At 40.3% G+C, this 23,211-nt stretch overlaps 1 protein-coding gene across 1 annotated transcript in view; it reads left to right on the top strand.

The window, feature by feature from the left end:
* Positions 1 to 23,211, top strand: part of LAMA3 (laminin subunit alpha 3) — a 366,270-nt gene that overhangs the window by 331,636 nt on the left and 11,423 nt on the right. The window contains exons 49-67 of the mRNA XM_069731213.1: positions 3,199 to 3,360; positions 4,089 to 4,285; positions 4,568 to 4,684; positions 6,779 to 6,933; positions 7,306 to 7,447; positions 8,079 to 8,178; positions 8,329 to 8,445; positions 8,544 to 8,723; positions 11,644 to 11,783; positions 14,151 to 14,333; positions 14,543 to 14,694; positions 15,196 to 15,355; positions 16,380 to 16,513; positions 18,214 to 18,361; positions 18,495 to 18,620; positions 18,924 to 19,060; positions 19,172 to 19,289; positions 19,955 to 20,095; positions 21,475 to 21,611. Of these exons, the coding sequence (XP_069587314.1) occupies positions 3,199 to 3,360; positions 4,089 to 4,285; positions 4,568 to 4,684; positions 6,779 to 6,933; positions 7,306 to 7,447; positions 8,079 to 8,178; positions 8,329 to 8,445; positions 8,544 to 8,723; positions 11,644 to 11,783; positions 14,151 to 14,333; positions 14,543 to 14,694; positions 15,196 to 15,355; positions 16,380 to 16,513; positions 18,214 to 18,361; positions 18,495 to 18,620; positions 18,924 to 19,060; positions 19,172 to 19,289; positions 19,955 to 20,095; positions 21,475 to 21,611 (2,746 nt within the window). The remainder of the gene's footprint in view (positions 1 to 3,198; positions 3,361 to 4,088; positions 4,286 to 4,567; positions 4,685 to 6,778; positions 6,934 to 7,305; positions 7,448 to 8,078; positions 8,179 to 8,328; positions 8,446 to 8,543; positions 8,724 to 11,643; positions 11,784 to 14,150; positions 14,334 to 14,542; positions 14,695 to 15,195; positions 15,356 to 16,379; positions 16,514 to 18,213; positions 18,362 to 18,494; positions 18,621 to 18,923; positions 19,061 to 19,171; positions 19,290 to 19,954; positions 20,096 to 21,474; positions 21,612 to 23,211) is intronic.

Below are 23,211 nucleotides of genomic sequence, written 5' to 3'. Positions count from 1 at the left end.
ATTCATTTGCCATGTACAGTAAAATCACAGAGTGACAGGTTATAATAGAATAGATACAGTGGGGCAAAAAAGTATTTAGTCAGTCAGCAATAGTGCATGTTCCACCACTTAAAAAGATGAGAGGCGTCTGTAATTTACATCATAGGTAGACCTCAACTATGGGAGACACACTGAGAAAAAAAAATCCAGAAAATCACATTGTCTGGTTTTTTATCATTTTTTTTGCATATTATGGTGGAAAATAAGTATTTGGTCAGAAACAAACAATCAAGATTTCTGGCTCTCACAGACCTGTAACCTCTTCTTTAAGAGTCTCCTCTTTCCTCCACTCATTACCTGTAGTAATGGCACCTGTTTAAACTTGTTATCAGTATAAAAAGACACCTGTGCACACCCTCAAACAGTCTGACTCCAAACTCCACTATGGTGAAGACCAAAGAGCTGTCAAAGGACACCAGAAACAAAATTGTAGCCCTGCACCAGGCTGGGAAGACTGAATCTGCAATAGCCAACCAGCTTGGAGTGAAGAAATCAACAGTGGGAGCAATAATTAGAAAATGGAAGACATACAAGACCACTGATAATCTCCCTCGATCTGGGGCTCCACGCAAAGTCCCACTCCGTGGGGTCAGAATGATCACAAGAACGGTGAGCAAAAATCCCAGAACCACGCGGGGGGACCTAGTGAATGAACTGCAGAGAGCTGGGACCAATGTAACAAGGCCTACCATAAGTAACACACTACGCCACCATGGACTCAGATCCTGCAGTGCCAGACGTGTCCCACTGCTTAAGCCAGTACATGTCCGGGCCCGTCTGAAGTTTGCTAGAGAGCATTTGGATGATCCAGAGGAGTTTTGGGAGAATGTCCTATGGTCTGATGAAACCAAACTGGAACTGTTTGGTAGAAACACAACTTGTCGTGTTTGGAGGAAAAAGGATACTGAGTTGCATCCATCAAACACCATACCTACTGTAAAGCATGGTGGTGGAAACATCATGCTTTGGGGCTGTTTCTCTGCAAAGGGACCAGGACGACTGATCCGGGTACATGAAAGAATGAATGGGGCCATGTATTGTGAGATTTTGAGTGCAAACCTCCTTCCATCAGCAAGTGCATTGAAGATGAAACGTGGCTGGGTCTTTCAACATGACAATGATCCAAAGCACACCGCCAGGGCAACGATGGAGTGGCTTCGTAAGAAGCATTTCAAGGTCCTGGAGTGGCCTAGCCAGTCTCCAGATCTCAACCCTATAGAAAACCTTTGGAGGGAGTTGAAAGTCCGTGTTGCCAAGCGAAAAGCCAAAAACATCACTGATCTAGAGGAGATCTGCATGGAGGAATGGGCCAACATACCAACAACAGTGTGTGGCAACCTTGTGAAGACTTACAGAAAACGTTTGACCTCTGTCATTGCCAACAAAGGATATATTACAAAGTATTGAGATGAAATTTTGTTTCTGACCAAATACTTATTTTCCACCATAATATGCAAATAAAATGTTAAAAAAACAGACAATGTGATTTTCTGGATTTTTTTTTCTCAGTTTGTCTCCCATAGTTGAGGTCTACCTATGATGTAAATTACAGACGCCTCTCATCTTTTTAAGAGGTGGAACTTGCACTATTGCTGACTGACTAAATACTTTTTTGCCCCACTGTATATACACATAGGATACATAGATACGGTATGTACATGTCAGTGACAAACGTATAGATATATACATTACACAGATAGAAGAAAAGCCGGGACAGGATAGAAGAGATGAATTATACACAGTAAATACACATAGAATAGATAAATATATAGATGTCAGTGACATACAGTGATATAGAATTAGTACAGTGGGCGTGCAGCTTACTGTACATGTATTTAATTAATAAAAGATTATTTTTCTGAAAAAAAAATGACGTGGGCTTAACCAGTAGAGGGAAAGCCGATGGCTTGGGGCAGATATTTATAGCCTGGAAAGGGGGTAATACTCATGGAGCTTCCCATGCTATTAATATCCGCTCACGGCTGTATAACTAGCCTATACTGGCTATTAAAAAGGGGGACCCTAAAAAAATGACGTAGGATCCCCCTATAATTAGTAACCAGCAAAGGCTATGCAGAGAGCTGCAGGCTGATATTAATAGCCTAGGAAGGGGCATGGATACTGCCCCCATCCCCCAGGCTAAAAACATCTGCCCTCAGCCACCCCAGAAAAGGCACATCTCTAAGATGCTCCAATTCTGGCATCTAGCCTCGCTCTTCCCACTTGCCCTGTAGCGGTGGCAAGTGGGGTGATAGTTGGGGGGGTTGATGTCACCTTTGTTTTGTCAGGTGACATCAAACCCAGACATTAGTAATGGAGAGGCGTCAATAATTCTCTGCCATTACTAACCCCATAGTCATATTTTATAAAAACACAGACACCCAGAATAAAGTCCTTTAATTGAAAGAATAACACAGACTCCTTTAATAATCTTAATTAAACCATACTTACGACATTGCCCATTCCACTGACGCCCTTTTCATCTGCAAAAGAGTTAAAAATAAAAAAAAGAACTGTTTGTAAGGCTGCCGTCACACTAGCAGTGTTTGGTCAGTATTTTACATCAGTATTTCTCAGCCAAAACCAGGAGTGGGTGATAAATGCAGAAGTGGTGCAAATGTTTCTATTATACTTTTCCTCTAATTGTTCCACTCCTGGTTTTGGCTGAGAAATACTGATGTAAAATACTGACCAAATACTGCTAGTGTGACGGCAGCCTTAGGCAACCCCCACATGTATTCAGCCTGTCTAGCAGTCGCAAATCATGCAGCTGAGGCGACAGAAACGTAATCTCTGAGCACGTTGAAATACTCAGGGGACACCCGGTCGTGCTCGGGGAGACCTGAGCAAAGAATGCTACTCGTCCTTCACTAATGGTTATATATTCTGCTAGTTTTTATGGTACAATAAAATTAGAGATTGCTGAAAATCAATCATAGACAGGCAAAAAGGAAAGTCTTCTCAGCATTGAATATTAGGCAAACATTTTTTTATAGTTTCAGTGCAGATTGTCTGTAGTCTTCTACCAATCATGCAGGTCTTTATACATTTTAATATTTGATAATATCATCGCTAGCTTTATATTTTGACATTTATTGCATTAGATTCAGGTATAGTATTTTTGAGAGTAATGTGTTTTTCATTTGCTGTTATTTTCAGTTCTTATTAAGAATATTGGGAATGTACAAGGTGGTGTTGCAACCCCTGAAGAAGTAACTAAGAACATGGCTGAAGCTCAGCGTATGATAAATGAGATGCGGAAACGCAACTTCAACGCACAGAAAAAAGAAGCTGAACTGGAGAAAGGAGAAGCCGCTGCTTGTAAGTTCTCATAGATTGCTCTTAAATCACTTAGGAGCAGTTTGCATCTCGTTTTGAGGCTATGTCAGAAACATATGCTGGGAAGATCCCCTTTCTATAGCCCCCACTGAAGGCTTTGACATATCCCACTGTATAGGTATATAGTGGAATACTTTGCCCATAGGATCCAATTTAAAAAATAAATGATGCTGTATCTCTCAGTATAGGAAAGTAGAATTGTCCGAACTTTCCTGTAGAATGAAAATAGAGGTGCCTGCCCAGCTTATGGAAAAAAGTCCTCGCTTATGGCATTTGTCGGGTGCACAGAGACCCATGGCTATGTTGACATATACTTCTGATGTGTAGTGAATCAGAATGTGAACATAGTCTCACTTTTTATATCTCATAACATCCTGCAGTCTTATGGGGTTTTGTTGTTTTTGTTTGTTTGTTTTTAAATACAGTCAATAGGAACAGTATTAAAGTTGGATATAACCATAAATGGGTTTTCTTGGGTTAAGATATTGAAGACCTATCCTTGGAAAAGGCCATCAATATCAGATGAGTGAGAATCCGGCACCCGACGCTCCCAACAATCCGCTCCTGTGGTGGCCGAAAGGAAACGGTGTACAGAGCATGAGCACCAAGCTCCATTTATTGTGTAGTGGTCGTTCCCTGGTTCTCTCAGTTGCTACTCACTTCAATATCATAAGCCTGAAAAACTAATAATTTCTGTAATGTATTATTAGTGCTAACCCGGGTGAGGAACCAGTTCCAGAAGCACCAGGATCAACATAAGGACCTGATAAGACAGATCACCCAGTCAATAAAAGATTATGAAGTAAAACTCAATGATCTCCGGGATGCACTGGCCGAGGCTTCTGGACAAACGAAGCAAGCTACTGATTTGAATAAACAAAATGCAATGACCCTTGATGATATTAAGGTAATAATTGTGTCTTCTATGGTTATTCTCCTGGTAAGAGTCTATGATATGTATACTTGTATGTATATAGTACAGCTTTAGGTTACAGTGAAATAGATGTTTCCTTGGATTCCTAAAATAATTAGGTTTATAGGTAGGTACATTACAATCTGAGCTAGGAAGAAAGTGTTCTGCCATTTTCACATTGGTTAATGTATAGCTAAAAAGAAAAGATGTAGAAGTAACCTGGAAATTTATTGTTTCTGTGATATTAATACGTTTCTTTTCCTGCATTAATTCTAGAGCAGAGTTGATGACTTAAAAAGACAACAAAAGGAGGCAACGAACCATCTGAAGGCAGCGGAGGCCAGTCTGGCACAGACTAGTAGTTTGGTGAATTTACTGCAGAAAAGTAAAGAGGTACATCACAGCAAACCAATCAAACATAGTGTACCGATTCACTTGCTCTCGTTCACACAGGCACTCAGTTTCTTGTCCAAACAGGAAGGTTTATAAATTCCATAGACTTTCAGCAGAAAGTAAAATCAAAGCGTCCATACAGGAGTATGAGAAGTGGTTCAGCTGCTCAATATTCAAAGTCCAATACTCATCTTCCTGCACAGAATAAGCAACATGCACAGCCCACAATGCCAGAGGTCTTTGCACCTCCACTCCCAGACAAGGAATGAACAGTGCAGCTGTCCTTTTAATAAACCAGCTGCACCTCCTGGATTGGAGGGTAGGAATGACTAGTTCTGTTCGTCCCACCCAATCAGTCCTCTATTGGTTCTATTAAATCTGTCAGTGCTGGATCATATATATATGATATATATATATAATGGTCAGCATAAATTAGTACACCCCATTTGACAAGGACAAGATTGACTTTCATAGTACATTTTTTAACCCGTAACATGAAAGTAAGGTTGGTTAATACTATAATTTTCATTACAAAATCGTCAGTTTTATTCAAATTAGTAGTACATCCACTATTTTGTATGACCTCCATGATTTTAAGAACAGCACCAAGTCTTCTAGATATGGAATGAACAAGTTGGCAACATGTTCTATAATCTGTGAAACTCCATTGCAGGCATCCCTACGTAGTCCCTCTCCATCCTCCTAGCAGGGACGCTGACACATTCACTGCCTCACTGCACGGGTTCCCTGCTATGGCTTCCTGTCTCTCTGGGCTTTCGCATGTCACACAGGTCTCCCAGCAGCGAACCTAGTGCTTGACCGTTCCCCAAGTCTTAAACGGACAGCGTGCACACAATAGTTGAAGCATAAAGTATATAAGGCATGCTCTACAGTAGGAAGTTCCTGAGCAACCACCTTGATTTAGTTAGTGGTGGACAAATATTTAGTTGCCAGGTCCGTTGTGTTGTCTGAACCAGTACCTGTTCCTGAGACCTGTGTGGTCTGAACTTGAAACCGCTCTGGCGGTGCCTGAACCTAAAGCCTCTCCAGTGGTACCTGAGCCTGCAGCAACTCCTGCGGTGCCTGCAGCCACTCCGCCGATACTTGAACCAGTACCAGTCCCCGTCTGTCTTGTGTTCCATAATCTGCACCATCTGAACCAGTGACTCCGAGTCCATGTCCGTGACTGCGATCCTGACGCTTGGTGTCAGCTGCTGTACAGGGGACTGACCAGGAATGGTACCTGGCAGCAACCTGCATCGCAAGCCAACTCCACCATCTAGCAAACAACAGGTAGTCTCTTAGCCACACCCCTCCTGGGAAAGCCCTGATCGTGGCACAGTGGGTCCACGATCCACGTGTGTGACAGTCTGTCTTATTTTATTGTTCAATGATCTGTATTAGAGGCTGGATAGAGAGTGATGCTCAACTTGTGTCTTCAGAATGTTCCATGGGTGATCGATTGGGATCAGATCAGGAGACATACTTGGTTTCTGAATTTATTGCACCATGTACGTCTTCAGAAATGCAACAGATGTGTGTTTTGCATCATTACCATGTTAGAAAAGTGCTCGTCTTCCAAGGGCACAGAGGGATGGTAGCATCTTCTCTTTCACTGTAGAGCAGAACACCTTGTGAATTCATGATACCATCAATGAACTGTAGCTCCCTGGCTCCAGCAGGGCTGCATTAGTGCTCCCGGTGTTGGGGAGCTACATTTCATTGATGGTATCATGAATTCACAAATGTACTGCTCCATAGAGAAGATGCTACCATCACTTCGTGCCCTCTGTAGATGTTATGGGTTAAAAAAAATGATCTATGAAACTCGATCTTGCCAACATTTTTTAAATTGTTCTGGAGTTCAGTGGGATATTGATAAACTTGGTAGGTATGGAGCACCTATCCTATTAATCAGAATAGGACGCGTGCATGACATGTAACAAGTGCCACCCTATGGTCACTGCATTAGCTGCTTATCCCAGCACTTGATGCAGATGTGATGGACAAGTTTTACTACTATCAGGATAGAGTCATATAAATTCAAATAATAGCACATTGCTAATGTTTGGCACATTCTGCTTTAAATAAAAGGAATATGAGAAGTTGGATGCACAGATGCATGGTGCTAAACTGGAACTCATTGAGAAAGTCAACAATATCTCCAGAGCAGCCAGCAAGGAGCCATTGGTGATACTGGCAGAAAAGCATGCTCAGGCCCTGCAGGATCTGGCCAATCAGCTGTTGGAGTAAGTAGTAGACTTTTTCCTTATGTCCCTGCTGTCTTCTCCTCTCTTTGCTCACTCCCTGCCATCATTACATACCCCTTCAGTGCCATCACTGTTGTGGCCCCTGCCAGTACTGGAAGTGGTGATGTCCTGTCCATCAGTCACCTGATTTCTGCAGCCAGTCACTGGTTTGAGTAACCACATGCCAGTAGATGGGAGGACACCACTTCCTGTTCTGCTTGGAACCAGAAGCAGTGGTGGACTCAAGGAGGGTAGGTGGTAGGTAATGCTTATTTCTATATGTTTCAACATTTCCTACTCTATGTCAAATTATGTAAAAGCGCGGTTTATGTACAACATGCAAGTCTAACTAAAATGTTATGTATTTCCTAGAATTAAGAAGAACACTAGCAGTGAGGAGCTGGTGCGCTGCGCTATGGATGCTGCCAATGCTTACCAAGATATTATAAATGCAATCAAAGCTGCGGAAGATGCTGCAAAGAAAGCCAAGACAGCGGCTGACTCTGCCCTGACCGTAAGTTTAATATTCAAAAATCCTGAAAATATGGAATCCGTCCACAATAGAAAAAGGTCCTATTAAGTCTCACAGACACATCCATTTTCATCACAGATTAATTATCACTTATAGATTATAGAAAACTAAAACTTCTGAGCAGCGAGAAAAATGTTGATTAGAAGAATTACATTTTTGCCGGTGAGAGGTCGGTTTTTGGGGTAGTGTGGTATTTTGTAGAGTTTAATTGATCATGAAAACTAGTGTTTGGCAGACTTAGTTCTGGCAGAAGAAATCTGAGTTATATGATGGCAGCCTATTCTACATGACAGGGCTGTATCGTATTCATCTCACCTGACTGACTGCTCCATGTTCCATTGCTGCAGAGCTTAGGTCCATCTCTGATATCTGCCCCATGTGCTGATGGAAGACATCTTCCATTAGTCATGTAAGGATGTTGTGATTTACTGCAATGCTTCGGTCTCCAATTTTATGTGCAGCTACATTATAGCAGGTGACTGGCGGCACTGATAAAGTGGTGGTCAGAACCAACCTCTGGACCAGTGGGACTGGTGTCTATATGCTCTACACAATACAGAATCTCTTGTCATTAACTCTTATGTAGTCAGACATTCTTATTTTATTTTTTTAGAAAGTAGAAAGTGAGGACCTGCCTGGAAAAGCCAAAATGTCGCTGAAAGATTCTGAAGCCCTGCTGGATCAGGCCAAGAAGACACAGAACTCGCTCACAGGTAAAGCTGAGCATACTCCTGAAGGCCAAACAATCTCTATGGAAAAGATCTTGGACATCTCTGTACCAATAAGACATACAGCACAGTGGAGATTAAAGTTCATCTTTTATTAATTAACCATCATATTATAAATTAATCTTTTAAAATCAGATGTAACCCCCCAACTTGAAGACATAAAGGACCGATTGACGGACGCCACAGATAAGAAGAATAGACTGTCAGGCGACCTCACGTCTGTCCAGAACAGCATCATCGACATCAAGAGAGGTGAATAGCTTGTCTTACTCCATGTATCTCCCTCACTTGTAATAGTCTGTCAAGTTATCCTCCTCCCACCGATTTACCAACACTTGCCTACTTTTCAGATGACATAGAGAACATGATCAATAATGCTAAAGGATTAGTTTCCAATACAAATAAAATCACTGACAAGGTCAAAGCGGAATTAAAACCCATCAAAGAAGATGTGGAAAACCTTCAGGGTACGATCGGAACATCGCAAAACGATAATTTCAACGAGGCTCTGAAGGAAGCAAGCGACTCTGGTGAGAAACTTGTGACAAGGAGACCAAATGTCTTATCTTATTGATGTATTGATTCAGTTTGGGGAGCAGCTGGCTAGCCCTGAATCATTTATCGTCATCTGTTAGGCTTCATGATTTCTTTTCTTTTGTTTTCTCATTTTATGTACTGCATTTTACGTTATTTTTATTGGCTATACAACAGAGATAAAGAACAAACATATAATAAATGGGTATACATAGATATATATATACAGGGTGGATCATATATGGGGTTAAATCTGGATGGGCCATTTATATGGATACAGCTAAATAAAATGGGAATGGTTGGTGATATTAACTTCCTGTTTGTGGCACATTAGTATATGGGAGGGGGAAAACTTTTCAAGATGGGTGGCGACCATGGCGGCCATTTTGTAGTCGGCCATTTTGGATGCATCTTTATAAATGGCGCACCCTGTATATATCAATGCATCTAACAGAGGTATGAAAGACATCTCGGCTAGAAATGTACAAAACCAGAACAAAAGAAAATCCGAAAAGTGGTCAATAATAAAAAATGGCCATATAGAGATGGTTCACATCAGTATTCGTAAGCCAAAACCAGGAGAGGGTGACGAATCCAGAAGGGGGGACGTGTTTCAATTACACTTTTCCTCTGATTATCCCATTCCTGCTTTTGGCTTACAAATACTGATTTAAAATGCCGATCAAATAGTGAATGTGGCCTTTCATGGAGAACGGTGTGTATGACATCCATTTGCTGGACTTGGTGCTGATTTAACCGTGAAGAATCCTCTCCCCTCTTTCTGCTTACATCTGCGCAGACGGTGGGCACCATACACACCTGTATGTACTGTAAGACAGGTAAAGAATGCTGGGATACGGCTCCACCATGTAGTCTGTGAAAGGCTACGTTCACATTTGCGTTGTGCGGGGCTGCATCGGCGACACAACGCACAACGCACAACGCAAACAAGAACGCATGCAAAACGCATAGTTTTGCGACGCATGCGTCCTTTTTTTGCCGGATTTTGGACGCAAAAAAAATGCATCTCGCTGCGTCCTCTGCGCCCTATCGCTTGCGGCAAAAAAGACGCATGCATCGCAGAACGTATGCAAACGCATGTCCATGCGCCCCCATGTTAAATATAGGGGCGCATGGCGCATGCATCGCCGCTGCTGCGCCCGACGCTGCCCGGCAGAACGCAAATGTGAACGTAGCCAAAGAGCTTGTGTGTCTGGCTACAGACTTTATGAAAAGTATTAGAGCCCCCAGTGGTTTATAATAATTACTATTAAAATTAGATAAAAGTCGTCTGAACCCTTCGGGATATCTAATATGTAGCTGACCCTCCGACTCTGTTCTTCAGACAGCCAATCCATGTCCATGGTCAGCTTTAGATCACATTTAGGGTAAGTTCACACTAGACGTTTTTTCAGCGTTTTTTTTCTGCAGCAAAACCTGATCTTTCTTTGTGCGTTTTTTTTCTGGTGGTTTTGGCATGCTAGATTTGTCTCTTATGCATGCTGAAGTTTGTGTTTGAAAAAAGTGTTATTACATAGAATCAGGTTTTGGCACAAAAAATGCAGCAAAACCTGGTACCTGCATTTTTGTTGCATTTTTTTCAACACTAATTCAAGTCAATGGGTGAAAAACGCTTAAAGAAGTGACTGTCCAAAAAACGCAGAAAAGCACGAAATACTGATGACAAAAAAACAATTTGTATGCATAAGATTTATGAAATTTCATAGGCTTTGTTGGTACTGTAAAACACAGATGAAAATTTGAAAAAATGCCTAATGTGAATATACATGTTTGCATTGAACTATTGGTTTATATTTTTTGGCTAGTTTTTGGAATTTTATGCCTGTTTTTGATTTGCGCCAAATCCTTTTTACCGTATTTACGACCTTTTTAAAGTCTATTTTATGTATTCGCCTGTTCCATTTTCAGGTTTACCATTGTGGGTGTGGTTTTGCTTTTCCAGACATTTGCATCTGCTTTATCAATTGCGACTTTTTAAACATTTTGCTACATTTTTGCGAGCATCAACTCCAATTCCTTTCTAGAGTTTTTTGGGGGTTTTTTTAGGCCAGAGAAATTATTTGAAATGTTTTATTTTTATGCAAACGTCACATTTTTTTCACCACTTACATAAATAAAAGTTTGATGTCGCCGTAATTTTAATGACCTTGAAGATTATGATGTCAGGTCATTTTTACTGCGCAATAAACGGCATAAAAGTAAAACCCACGAAACTATTGCAGAATTGTTGATTTTTTTTCACCATTTCCCCTATGAAAATTTTCCACATTTACCATTACATTGTATTGCAAGAAGAATAACGTAATTCCAAACTACAAGTCTCTCCGCAATAAATAAGTTCCCATATGGCTATAGTAAAATAAAAAAAGTGATGACCATTGGGAGAATGAGGTGCAAAAACAAAAGAAAAAAAACGGAATATTGGGGGGTTAAAGCACCACTCCAGGTTTTGTTATTTTACCACTGGAGTGGTAAGTTCCCTGCCCATGGTAATATACTTACCAGCCACTGTCTTGTTTTGCTCTTGGTGCTGCTCCTATCATCTCCTGCAGATTGTGACCTGCCGGATCGCTCCAGTGTTTGTCACGCAAGCCAGAGGTCACAAGCTTTCAATGCAAGTCTGTGAGAGCCAGAACAAGGCCAGAACGAGCCTCTCATAGGCTTAGATTGAGAGCTTGTTACTGTTACCTATGGTTCCGGTCAGTCAGAAGTAACAGTCAACAGATGAGCTTAAGACAGCGGCTGGAAAGTATAAGACTAGGAAACTTAAATTGGTGCCACCGCTCTAGCGCTGAAATAATTAAAAAAAATGCTGGGGTAGTGCTTTAAAAGAGTGACCACTGAGTAAAAATATGTGGATAGATTTGTAATTTCTAATTTATTTTTAAACTCTAGTGATGAAGCTGAGTGGAAGCCTTCCTGATGTTTTTGATGCTATGAATCGCATCAATAGTCTTATGCCTTTAGGGAACATCTCTGAGAGTGTGAGTCGTATCAGAGAGCTCATTCAGCAAGCACGAGATGCGGCAAATAAGGTGAGCTCCGAGCAAGATGAACCCGACGCGGAAGGAAAGCCTCACATTACTTCCTTATTATTCCTTACTCCTCCAATTACTTCCTTATTATTCCTTATGCCTCACATTACTTCCTTATTATTCCTTATTCCACCCATTACTTCCTTATAATTCCTTACTCCTCCCATTACTTCCTTATTATTCCTTATGCCTCACATTACTTCCTTATTATTCCTTACGCCTCCCATTACTTCCTTATAATTCCTTACTCCTCCCATTACTTCCTTATTATTCCTTATTCCTCAAATTACTTCCTTATTATTCCTTACTCCTCCCATTGCTTCCTTATTATTCCTTATTCCACCCATTACTTCCTTATTATTACTCGCAATACTTCCTTATTATTCCTTATGCCTCACATTACTTCCTTATGATTCCTTACAACTCGCATTACTTCCTTATTATTCCTTACTCCTCCCATTATTTCCTTATTGTTCCTTACTCCTCCCATTACTTCCTTATTATTCCATATTCCTCACATTACTTTCTTATTATTCCTTACTCCTCCCATTACTTCCTTATTATTCCTTATTCCACCCATTACTTCCTTATTATTCCTTACTCCTCCCATTATTTCCTTATTATTCCTTACTCCTCCCATTACTTCCTTATTATTCCATATTCCTCACATTACTTTCTTATTATTCCTTACTCCTCCCATTACTTCCTTATTATTCCTTACTCCTCCCATTACTTCCTTATTATTCCTTGTTCCACCCATTACTTCCTTATTATTCCTTACTCCTCCAATTACTTCCTTATTATTCCTTATGCCTCACATTACTTCCTTATTATTCCTTACGCCTCCCATTACTTCCTTATAATTCCTTACTCCTCCCATTACTTCCTTATTATTCCTTATTCCTCAAATTACTTCCTTATTATTCCTTACTCCTCCCATTGCTTCCTTATTATTCCTTATTCCACCCATTACTTCCTTATTATTACTCGCAATACTTCCTTATTATTCCTTATGCCTCACATTACTTCCTTATGATTCCTTACAACTCGCATTACTTCCTTATTATTCCTTACTCCTCCCATTATTTCCTTATTATTCCTTACTCCTCCCATTACTTCCTTATTATTCCATATTCCTCACATTACTTTCTTATTATTCCTTACTCCTCCCATTACTTCCTTATTATTCCTTATTCCACCCATTACTTCCTTATTATTCCTTACTCCTCCCATTATTTCCTTATTATTCCTTACTCCTCCCATTACTTCCTTATTATTCCATATTCCTCACATTACTTTCTTATTATTCCTTACTCCTCCCATTACTTCCTTATTATTCCTTACTCCTCCCATTACTTCCTTATTATTCCTTACTCTTCCCATTACTTCCTTATTCCATATTCCTCACATTACTTTCTTATTATTCCTTACTCCTCACATTACTTCCTTATTAGTCCTTACTCCTCACATTACTTTCTTATTATTCCTTACTCCTCACATTACTTCCTTATTAGTCCTTACTCCTCACATTACTTTCTTATTATTCCTTACTCCTCCCATTACTTCCTTATTATTTCTTATTCCTAACATTACTTCCTTATTATTCCTCATGCCTCACATTACTTCCTTTATACAGATTTCTTGAGTGTTTGTCTTTTTTCTTCAGTATGTCCTCCTTGGATTACTTACAGTAATTGTTCATAGTCAGGTCAAAGTGAACTGAAAAACTAAACTGTCTTAATTCTGCATTATGGCTCGTGCACATGGCTATATTTCATTCCAAGTGCTATCTGATATTTTGTCGGATTGCTCTTGGACCAATGTTATTGGTAGTAGCGGACAATCTCTTTAAAGGGAATGTATTATCAAATATAACCTATTGTTTAAATGTTATTTTATGAATGGCGATGTTTTTTTTCCCAATTGCTAATTGCAGTTTTCCCTTTGACTATGGAGCCCCATAATAGTTAGACAGTTCATTCACATTCTCCATGTTCTGTAGAGATCACTTCTTAGTAGTCATCCCATTATCATTACTGGCAGAAATATAATGAAATTTAACAGCTATATTATAAAGCTGTAGCTGGATAACACAAGGTCCACCAATGACAACACTCTCGGTGATATTACAGCTGTCCTCCTCCACCTTCCTGCACATTTTCTTCGCAGAGAATGCCCTCAAAATTCTTCCTCTAGTCCATGTGGCTGCTATAAAGCAAATCTCTGACTGTTGTCAACAATGCAGAGTAGTAGCTAGGGCAATGATCATGTGCATGAGGGTAGGAGAATCTGCGCCTTGTATTTCTGTCGCCCTGTAGCATAAAGCATTGTCTCCCATTCCATCTCAATGTGATCATCTCTTTATAGGTTGTTGTACCAATGAGGTTTGATGGCAATTCTGGAGTGGAAGTGCGACCCCCTAGCAATTTAGAAGACTTAAAGGCCTATACTTCACTTTCATTCTTCCTTCAAAGACCGCCAAGTAGAGGAGATCGCAGGAAACGCCAGCTCTCTGCTAACATGTTTGTGATGTACCTGGGCAGTAAAGATGTAAGTGCATTACCAATGTTAAAATGCCAGCTCTTCCTATACATAAAGACAAATTATTCACTTTACACCTTCACTTAAAAATATACCCAACACAGAGATATAAAATGGTTTGCAATAAGTAGTTATTGCTGGTGAGCTACAGAATACAAGATGATTTTCTATCTTAGCGTATGTTCTATGAGAATATGACCAGCGTTCTCTCTTTACAGACTTCCAAGGATTACATTGGCATAGGTGTTGAAGATGGCCGTCTCATGTGTGTCTATAATCTTGGAGGTAATGAGGCTGAAATCAATGTGGACCCATTTGTTTCATCCAGTAAAACAGAAGAAGCTATATTGGATAGAGTTGTTCTAGAAAGGTGAGGATGTGAATGGAGAAATGTGGAAAGTTTAATGGGATTTCACTGACAATGTCTCTGCTTTATGGCAAACATGTACAACCTCCGGGCCATATGTAGGACATAGGCCATGATTCATCAAAGTGTTTGTGCCATAAATCTGGCGTAAAACACTTTGAAAAATATTAAAAATTGAGAAAACATTTTGTGACCTTTGGAGCTTTTCTCTTGCTAGTTTTGGGCATTTTCCACAAAATGGGTGGATCTGGGGACCTGGCATTTCTTTACACCAGAAAGGTTACTCCAGACACTAACGGAGTACCAAATTCATTAAGTGGCCACTTAATACTGCGCGTAAGACTGACGTACATTAAGACTGACATACAAAACATGAGTCTTAATGAATCACAGCCATTAAATATACATTATGACTGATACATTTCTACCTGATATGTGCTAATGTTCTTATTTATAGTATCAGTTGTTATAATATGCTTTAGCTGATGTAATGTCTTATTCCAGGATCTACCAATATGTTACTCTGAATTACACAAAATCATTCACCTCCAATAAGCCAGATCCGACCCGCACATACACAGCGGAAGCCCAGAGGCACACCCTGCTCGATCTGGATGCTGACGAGGTTGTGTTTTATGTTGGAGGATACCCAGATGACTTCACTGTGAGTTTATACAACCAGCTATATGGGTTTTCTTTTTCGGTTGCTATTACTATAGAGGCAAATCTTTTTCTGCGATTTAAGCAGATATTTAGGTAAAAATGTAAAGTAAAATTGAGTTTTATTCTGTAACAGTTATTTAGTAATAAGTATTCCCCAGTTAGCCAGCCCCCTTTGTCTCGGAGCTTCTTACAGATGGAGTCTCTAAATCTATCTGCCCCCATTTTGCACAGAGAATTGAATTCCAGAACTGGCTTTTCCCTAAAAAATACGTATACAATGTAAAAAAACAGCTCAATGTGTGTTCCACCAACACTGGTCTTCGTCAGGAGGTTAGTTATGACTTTAACAAAGCGAAAACAGACACAAGTCCATTAAGGCCAACCTATGTGGCAATTAACAATCTTAATGGGAAAAAGTTATTTCCAACTCCAACTAAAAAGAAAAAAAACACAGGAATATTCCAGAAAAAAAATCCCCACATTATTAGCCAAAACTCAGAACCTACTAGTAATATTATTAGGCCTTCTTACCAATACATTTTACATTGTAAGCTTTCAGTAAAAGCATAACGCTGCATTCACCTGATAAAGGCCTTCCTCTGCATTCCCCAAATTTAACTTTTTTATACTCTGGTTTCGAGTTTTCATATCTACTATTTTACCATAGTAAACAACAGAAAAGTTTATGAAGCTAAAACATTTCTAGAATATGTTATCAGTCTTTTGTACCAGTCAAATATTCTATATTCTCAGGCTTCAGTATTGCCAATCAGTAGTACTCAATCTTGTCCTACAGTGCTGTTGTCTAGAATTATAATGCAGTTTATGGCTGATAATAGGATTGCATCCTAATAATCTCCACTTACATGTATGTGATTTAGCTTGTCCTGTAGCTTAATATGAGTTAAAGAGGAAAATGGCTCAATGTCTTATTCCAGTCTATTAGGTAAAAACAATAGTTTATCTACGATGTATGAATACATAGCGTCCTCCTTCTTAATCTTGTTTTTTCTTTTCTTTAAAAGCCTCCACCCAGATTGAATTTTCCAAAATACCAAGGCTGCATTGAACTAGATGACATGAACCAAAATCCAATCAGCTTGTACAATTTCCGGCAGACATTCAATATTGACACAACTAGTGTTGAACCTTGCAAAAGGTATGCTTGTAAAGAGGTTGGCTGCTTTTTAATACTTTATTTGGAATTTCTGAGTTAATAAAGGGGTAATCTATGACAGATCGAGCACATTCATGCTCTACATAGGCCGCACATGGATATGAATGCGAGCTGTGTAATGCTTCATTTCCCCATGGTAATGCATAGACGAACACTTATTGCTGTCTTTCCCCAGTGCTTACAGCTGATCATTGGGGGGTCACAGCAGTTATCACTTCATTATTGTGGAGTCTAGGGATTGTCCAAAGTAGACAACCATTTCCAGGGTGAATCTAGATGTGTGGACCACTACAGATCATCATTGCAGACTCTAAACAGAAAATTTGTGACTATTCACAGTTTAAAACATCTGGATGGACAACAGATGTTGGTCTGTTTGATGAGAGGTGGGGTTATTGGTGACAGGTTGGCCATGCTTGTTAAAAATCACAATGTTGTGATGCCCATTCTCTAACCAATAGAGATTCTGTTATGGTAGTGTAGCAACTCAATCTGGAAAATAGGTAACACACTAAAAGCTACAACTGTACAGACTAGAGCTTCTGACCCCCCAGTCCCTAGTGGTACCTGCATGAGCCGAGATAGTCCTAACCACAGACTAGACTATGTCAACTTGGAACTATGCTACCTGAAAAGCCTTCAAGCGCTTCACGATCCTTCTAAAGAACCGAAGGGCAGAGCAGAGTGCAAATTACATACAAAAGGGAGAGTGTACTGAAAACAAAAGAAAAGAACCCAGAGTGAGTAAAACAACCCACGAAATACAAAGGGATTAAATATATACTGTTAGTAGATATTCCACCTAGTTCCTAACAATAAACCAATGATAGGTGCAGGGTAAAGAATATAAACAGCAGCTAAATAAACCCTAGCTGGTCTTTCACTGACTGGCTTAAACTACAGCAGTATGACTGAACATCCAAAAGAGACTATCAGCAGTAGGTAATACCAGCAGGGGGAAAAAGTATAAAGCCGCACCTTAAAGGTGATAATGCAGACAAATGAGTAAATGAAAAGACCTGTTACCCTAAAAATCCTGCAGTAAGGATATTAGAAACTAAACAGCCAGAGAAAAGGTGTATCTGTTGTAGCTCAGCGGATAGAGAAGGCGACCACAAAGCACTGGCTTAGAGGTTCAGACACATGACAGACTCTAGCTATGTGACATTCTAGTCAACAAGATTTATTTGCGATCATTGCCAAATATCCAAGCCTACTAGATTCTGAAGGGGTTGTCCAGCCCTGTTTTTAATTTAACAATGGGCCCAGCATTGTCTAAAAATGAAGAAAACATATACTTACCAACCTATCCCATGTCGCTCCTCTGTAGCAATGTTGGTGTCCTCCAGTGGAATCGGAGAATGACTGTCAAAGCCAGTCAGGAACCATTGAGTTCACACGTTTGTATGGAGGATTGGTAGGTCAATGTATTTTTTTTTACACCATGCTGAGCACATTTTTAAAATAAAACTAAATGCACTTAAAATGACCACAGTCATTGTCACTATTGGGTTTGTAAAAGTCGCCTTGTAGTCATAGCATAAAGTAATTGATCAGCCACCATCAGCTCCATTTGGTTATGTTGTATTGAGTGAATGTTAGTTTTATGTGCAAAATAGTTGGGCATTCTTTATTTTATTTTTCACTTTATTGCTTAACTAAACAACTTTCTACTGCCATAGATATAAAGAAGAATCAGAACAAATTTTCTTTGAAGGTATTGGCTATGCCAGCATATCATACAATGTGCCCAACATCAAAATCTTGCGCTTTGAGCAAATCATCCGGACCACCTCAGATGTCGGCTTGCTATATTTTGCAGAAAAAGAGGTATTTAGATATCCAAAATCGATTCCGCGTAATATAAAGCAATGTGTGAGTTTGACTTATGTGTAGGCATACAATACTCATACATACACTGTATATTATGACTTTTATACAGATAGTTTTATTTTAAATGCAGGATAGTTACATCAGTATTGAAATTGAAGATGGCCTCCTTGTCCTTAAATACAAAATAAATTCTAATCCAGAGCAGCAAGAGAAAAATCCCACATTGAAGCGTGTAAATACCGGAGAAGAAATCCGTGTAAGTAGTCACATACTGTGTGTATACTTTTTATTATTTCACTTATCAGGCCATGTTTTCCTGACGTCTTTCTTTTTACCTTGGTAGTGGGTTCTTCCTCTTCTTCTGTTAGGTTTTTCCTACTGACGCTGTACTAAATCTACTTTTCATCGGCACCATAGTGCTAACCGTGTTGTACAACTCGCTATACTACTTCCTACATTCTGTCATTGGCTTTCAATCAAGGTATTACGGTAGATAAGTCGCTATATCATTTTGTAGCCATACTGTTGTAAATAAGCGGATATTTCCTTGCCTTCATAGATTCAGATTCTGCTCGCACCCAGCGATAAAGTCATACGTGTTCTTCAAGGTCAGGAGGTCCTAAATGCTGCAGATGTGGATGTATTTACTACTGGCACATACTATTTGGGAGGAGCCCCATCAGAATTTAGAGAAAAGTGAGTCCATGAAGCCCTGTTCGAAACGTTATTAATGCTTTAACCTCCCGGGGTCAATGTTGCATTAATATGTCTACAATACTGTATATATTTTATGTCCACTTTAAACAGGTTTAATATAAAAACTCCACCTTTCCGAGGATGTGTTAAAAATGTAAGGACCCCTGTGAGCGCCGCCTCTTTCAAAGAAATGTACGGAGTCAGCAGGAGGTGCTACAGCGAATGGAGCGTAAGTGATATCTTTTCATTTTAAGAACTGCTGTTTTGTAGATTTAGATAAAGGGGTTCTCTTATGCGGACACCCCTGTATTTACTATGGTATCATAGAGGGTTTCTCTTGTTAGTGACCACATCATAGTCCACAAAGGAAATACGCTCTGTAAGCAGATTTCAGGCATTTATGTAGAATTACCTCCCTTTATTAAAGGAGAATTATCTGGCTGTCTGCAGCATCCTCTGCTGGGATACAGGCCTGCAGCGATCAATTCATAACACAACAACATAAATCCAGTTACATGTTTAGGAACCTGTATTTTTTAGTAGTAGACAGAAAGAAATGCTTGGAGATTTCAGCTCTGAAGACCACATAATTCTAAATGCAGTTCCGGACAACAATACAGCCTGTAAATCAGTATAAAATAAATAGAGCTCTGTATTCACAAATCCACTCTACTTCTTATACAGAGATTTAGGCTATGTTTGAACAGTATAATGACAGTCATATAGAACAGTTAGCTTTGTTAAGGCTCATGGAGCAGTTTGGTGGACTCTTTTTATTGTTTAGTTGGGCTGCTCCTTTTTGAAGCAAATATTTATGTCCTATTGACAATGTGACATGGTTGACACTTTTACAATGATGTCTTCCTGAAGATATATTTTCCCTTTTCGTTTCAGAAAATCCGTTCTGCAGAGTTCTCTAATGGAGGAACTTTGGGCCTGAAGCCAGATGGCTTCTCCTTCCCTGGTGACTTCCAGGCATCATTTGGCTTCCAGACTCCTCAGGTGGATGCCATGCTGCTGAATCACAATACACAGGTTTGTTCTTCTTCAGTAGTACAGGTTTTATTCTTATTTGTCCACTTCTAAGCAATATGAGTATAACTTCGTGCACATTGAGGTTGTGTTCACAAGGGTGGTCATAGAGCGGCGATGGTCGCTTCCCCATGACTGCAGATTAGATTGTAGTGAAGTATATCGTGGCACAGCTGTGTTGGTGCACAAAATAGGTTCCCCAAACCAGTGAATATATGGTATAATAAATTGGCACTCAACTTATATGCGTTTGTTGCTTAGAAAGTGGTATTTTATTGCAGTCCAAAATAAATATAGACGTTTCGGTCTAAACACGACCTTCCTCAATAAACCGACTGCTCTCGTGATGTAACTAAATGGGTGTTACTGTACCCCAATCAAGGCCAAAAAGAACATACAGGGGCTCACTCTGTAAACATATGTGGGAGAATGTGGGAGAATTCATGGAAGAAGAGGCTAGTATGGTTAGCTAAGCGTAGACGTTACAGAGGAGATTAGAGGGGTATACCCTAAAACGTATCTAGTTAAAGTTGCTTGTTGAAGAGGTCACAGGTAATAAGATGGGCACACCCAAGTGTAGTTAGGCAGTAGCGTGTCTAACGCGGTGTCCGCCGCTGGCTGGCCTCTTCTTCCATGAATTAACTGAAGCCATACACCATTTGGTCTTTAGGGACATAAAATCGTATCTCCCCCATATGTTTACAGAGTGAGCCCCTGTGTGTTCTCTTTGGCCTTGACTGGGGTACAGTAACACCCATTTAGTTACATCACGAGAGCAGTCGGTTTACTGAGGAAGGTCGTGTTTAGACCGAAACGTCTTTATTTATTTTGGACTGCAATAAAATACCACTTTCTAAGCAACAAACGCATATAAGTTGAGTGCCAATTTATTATACCGCAGATTAGATTATGTCATACAACCAGAATAGGATTCAGAAATCGGCATTGTACTAGAAAATGCTGGTAACAGCAACACCAAAACACCTACCAGGAGGAAGTTTGTTTTTACATCTGTGCTGAATTCAGTATGGAGACATCCTGGTGGCTTACCAGCAATATCTACTGGTCCACCATCAGATTCACAGTTGAGCGCTTCCTCAGTTCCCTTGTTATCAACCTTTTTTATTATCTATCTTTTTTACCATTGAGACCAATGAGTGAAATAACTGTTGGAAACTAATCTCAACGTATCGTCAGTTTTCGCTCAGATATAAAGCAAATCATACAGTACAGCAAAGTGTGAGCGCTGCCCAGTCCCACCATACAGATCTGATACTGTCACGTGCTTCACATATGGGGCTGTGTATTAACACGCAGGTATTACTCACACACGCAATGTATTAATATCTTCTTCTTGTAATCTCCCATTGTTCTTCCTGCAGTCTGATGAGTTACATGTTTCTCTGGAGGATGGGACAGTGACTGTAACCACTACTAGCTCCAATGTCAACCTGCGATCCAGGGACAAGTACAGTGATGGAAAGCTTCACTACGTGTCAGTGATAAGAAACGATAATGAGTAAGTTCCAAGACTGTCAAATGGAGTAAGTGGTTATGGACAGTTTATAAAAATGGATGGGAGGTGTGATGGGATGGGAGAGTGAAGCAGCGCTGATTGGCTGCAGGGGTCAAGTGTCAGAACAATGTCATGTGAACCGTGGGGGAACGAGTGGCCAACGTCGCTGGAACCGCGCATGCACTGGAGGTAAGTATAGGGGTTATTATTTACTGGGTGAAAACGGATTCAGAAGGGGTTCAACACCTTTAAGGTCACATAGGAAAGTAACATACTATGGGCCAGGATTCTATAGAAAGGTTTTTCTTTTGCTGGAATTTGTATTACCAGTATTACTTTGTGAAAATGTAATATCTGAAGATAAGAGGCAAAGCTTCAAGCTGAATAATCATCTCACAATGCAAGGAGTAAAACAATAATAAGGGCACTTCCCAGTAACCAGATCCGCAGATATTCCTTGCATCTGCCTTTCCATTATTGAGATGCCAGCCTCATGAAGCGCACACAGTAATGTACATTGCCCCAGCCAGATAAATTACAGTCTGCGGAAACAGCGGGAGATTAAATACATACTGCTAAATACCACATCACATTCTCCTCTGTGTCCCTAGAGATTAATTAACACCTTTGGATCTCCCTACAAATGAAGCGTGGCGTCAGTGGAGCTGTTCTGAGAGTAGCTGCTATATTTAGGGGACCACAGGCGGCTTTGCTATAGGTTATAAATCTGTAAGAAGAGGATTAGTATATATTACTCAGTATTCACATCCCGAAAACACATAGCGAAGGTATAAAATCATAGTGCAGAACGGCAGGTAACATTCCTGATTACTTTACCCATACACTTTACATTATAGTTGTCTCATAAATATGGGGACCCCTGAGTCCCCCCTGATTATTAATATGGGGGAGATGGGGTTCAGCCAATACTCCAGATTTATGGTGGAAAAAAATAGCAAATCAGTTTTAGTTGTTGCTTTACGCTTCTGTTGTCACTATTCTGTAATTTACACCAAAAAGTTGATATATTTTTTTTTTTGCTCTTTCTATGTTTAGCATGGTTGAGCATTAGATTTGCAGGATCCAGTCCAGTGGCTCTGTCAGTAGTCCGTGGCTGCTGGACCCCAGCACTGTTAACCTCCTAGCATTCCTGGCGCTGTTATGTTGCGATGCATGCATCACTCTGCAACAATGATGTTGTCCCGGGTCTACTAATCAGAAGAGGCGCTAGTGATGCCGGCAGACAGGAAGAGGTTAGCAGTGCTCGGGTCCAGTGGTCATGGACTACTGACCTGGCCGCTGGTCCAGGATCCAATTAATCTATTTGTTTAGTCCGGGGTCACAGTTGTGAGTGCAATGTGAGAAACTCGCGCAAGTCTCTCGCATCAATACCCGGCACTGCCGCCGGCACTCGGGACTGGAGCGCGTGGCTGCATGTATTTGTATGCAGCTGAACGCTCCGGTCCTGAGTGCCGGTGGCAGTGCCGGGTGTCGATGTGAGAGACTCGTGCGAGTTTCTCGCATTGCACATGCAAGTGTGACCATGGCCTTAGTGTTCCTGTAGCATAGCACGGTGTGGTGTAGGCCTGGAGTATGGAACATC

This window comes from Ranitomeya imitator, chromosome 6, assembly GCF_032444005.1.
Source record: "Ranitomeya imitator isolate aRanImi1 chromosome 6, aRanImi1.pri, whole genome shotgun sequence".
Taxonomy (NCBI): Eukaryota; Metazoa; Chordata; class Amphibia; order Anura; family Dendrobatidae; genus Ranitomeya; species Ranitomeya imitator.
Note: the sequence above shows the minus strand (reverse complement) of the source record. Positions and strands in the feature narration are given on the sequence as shown.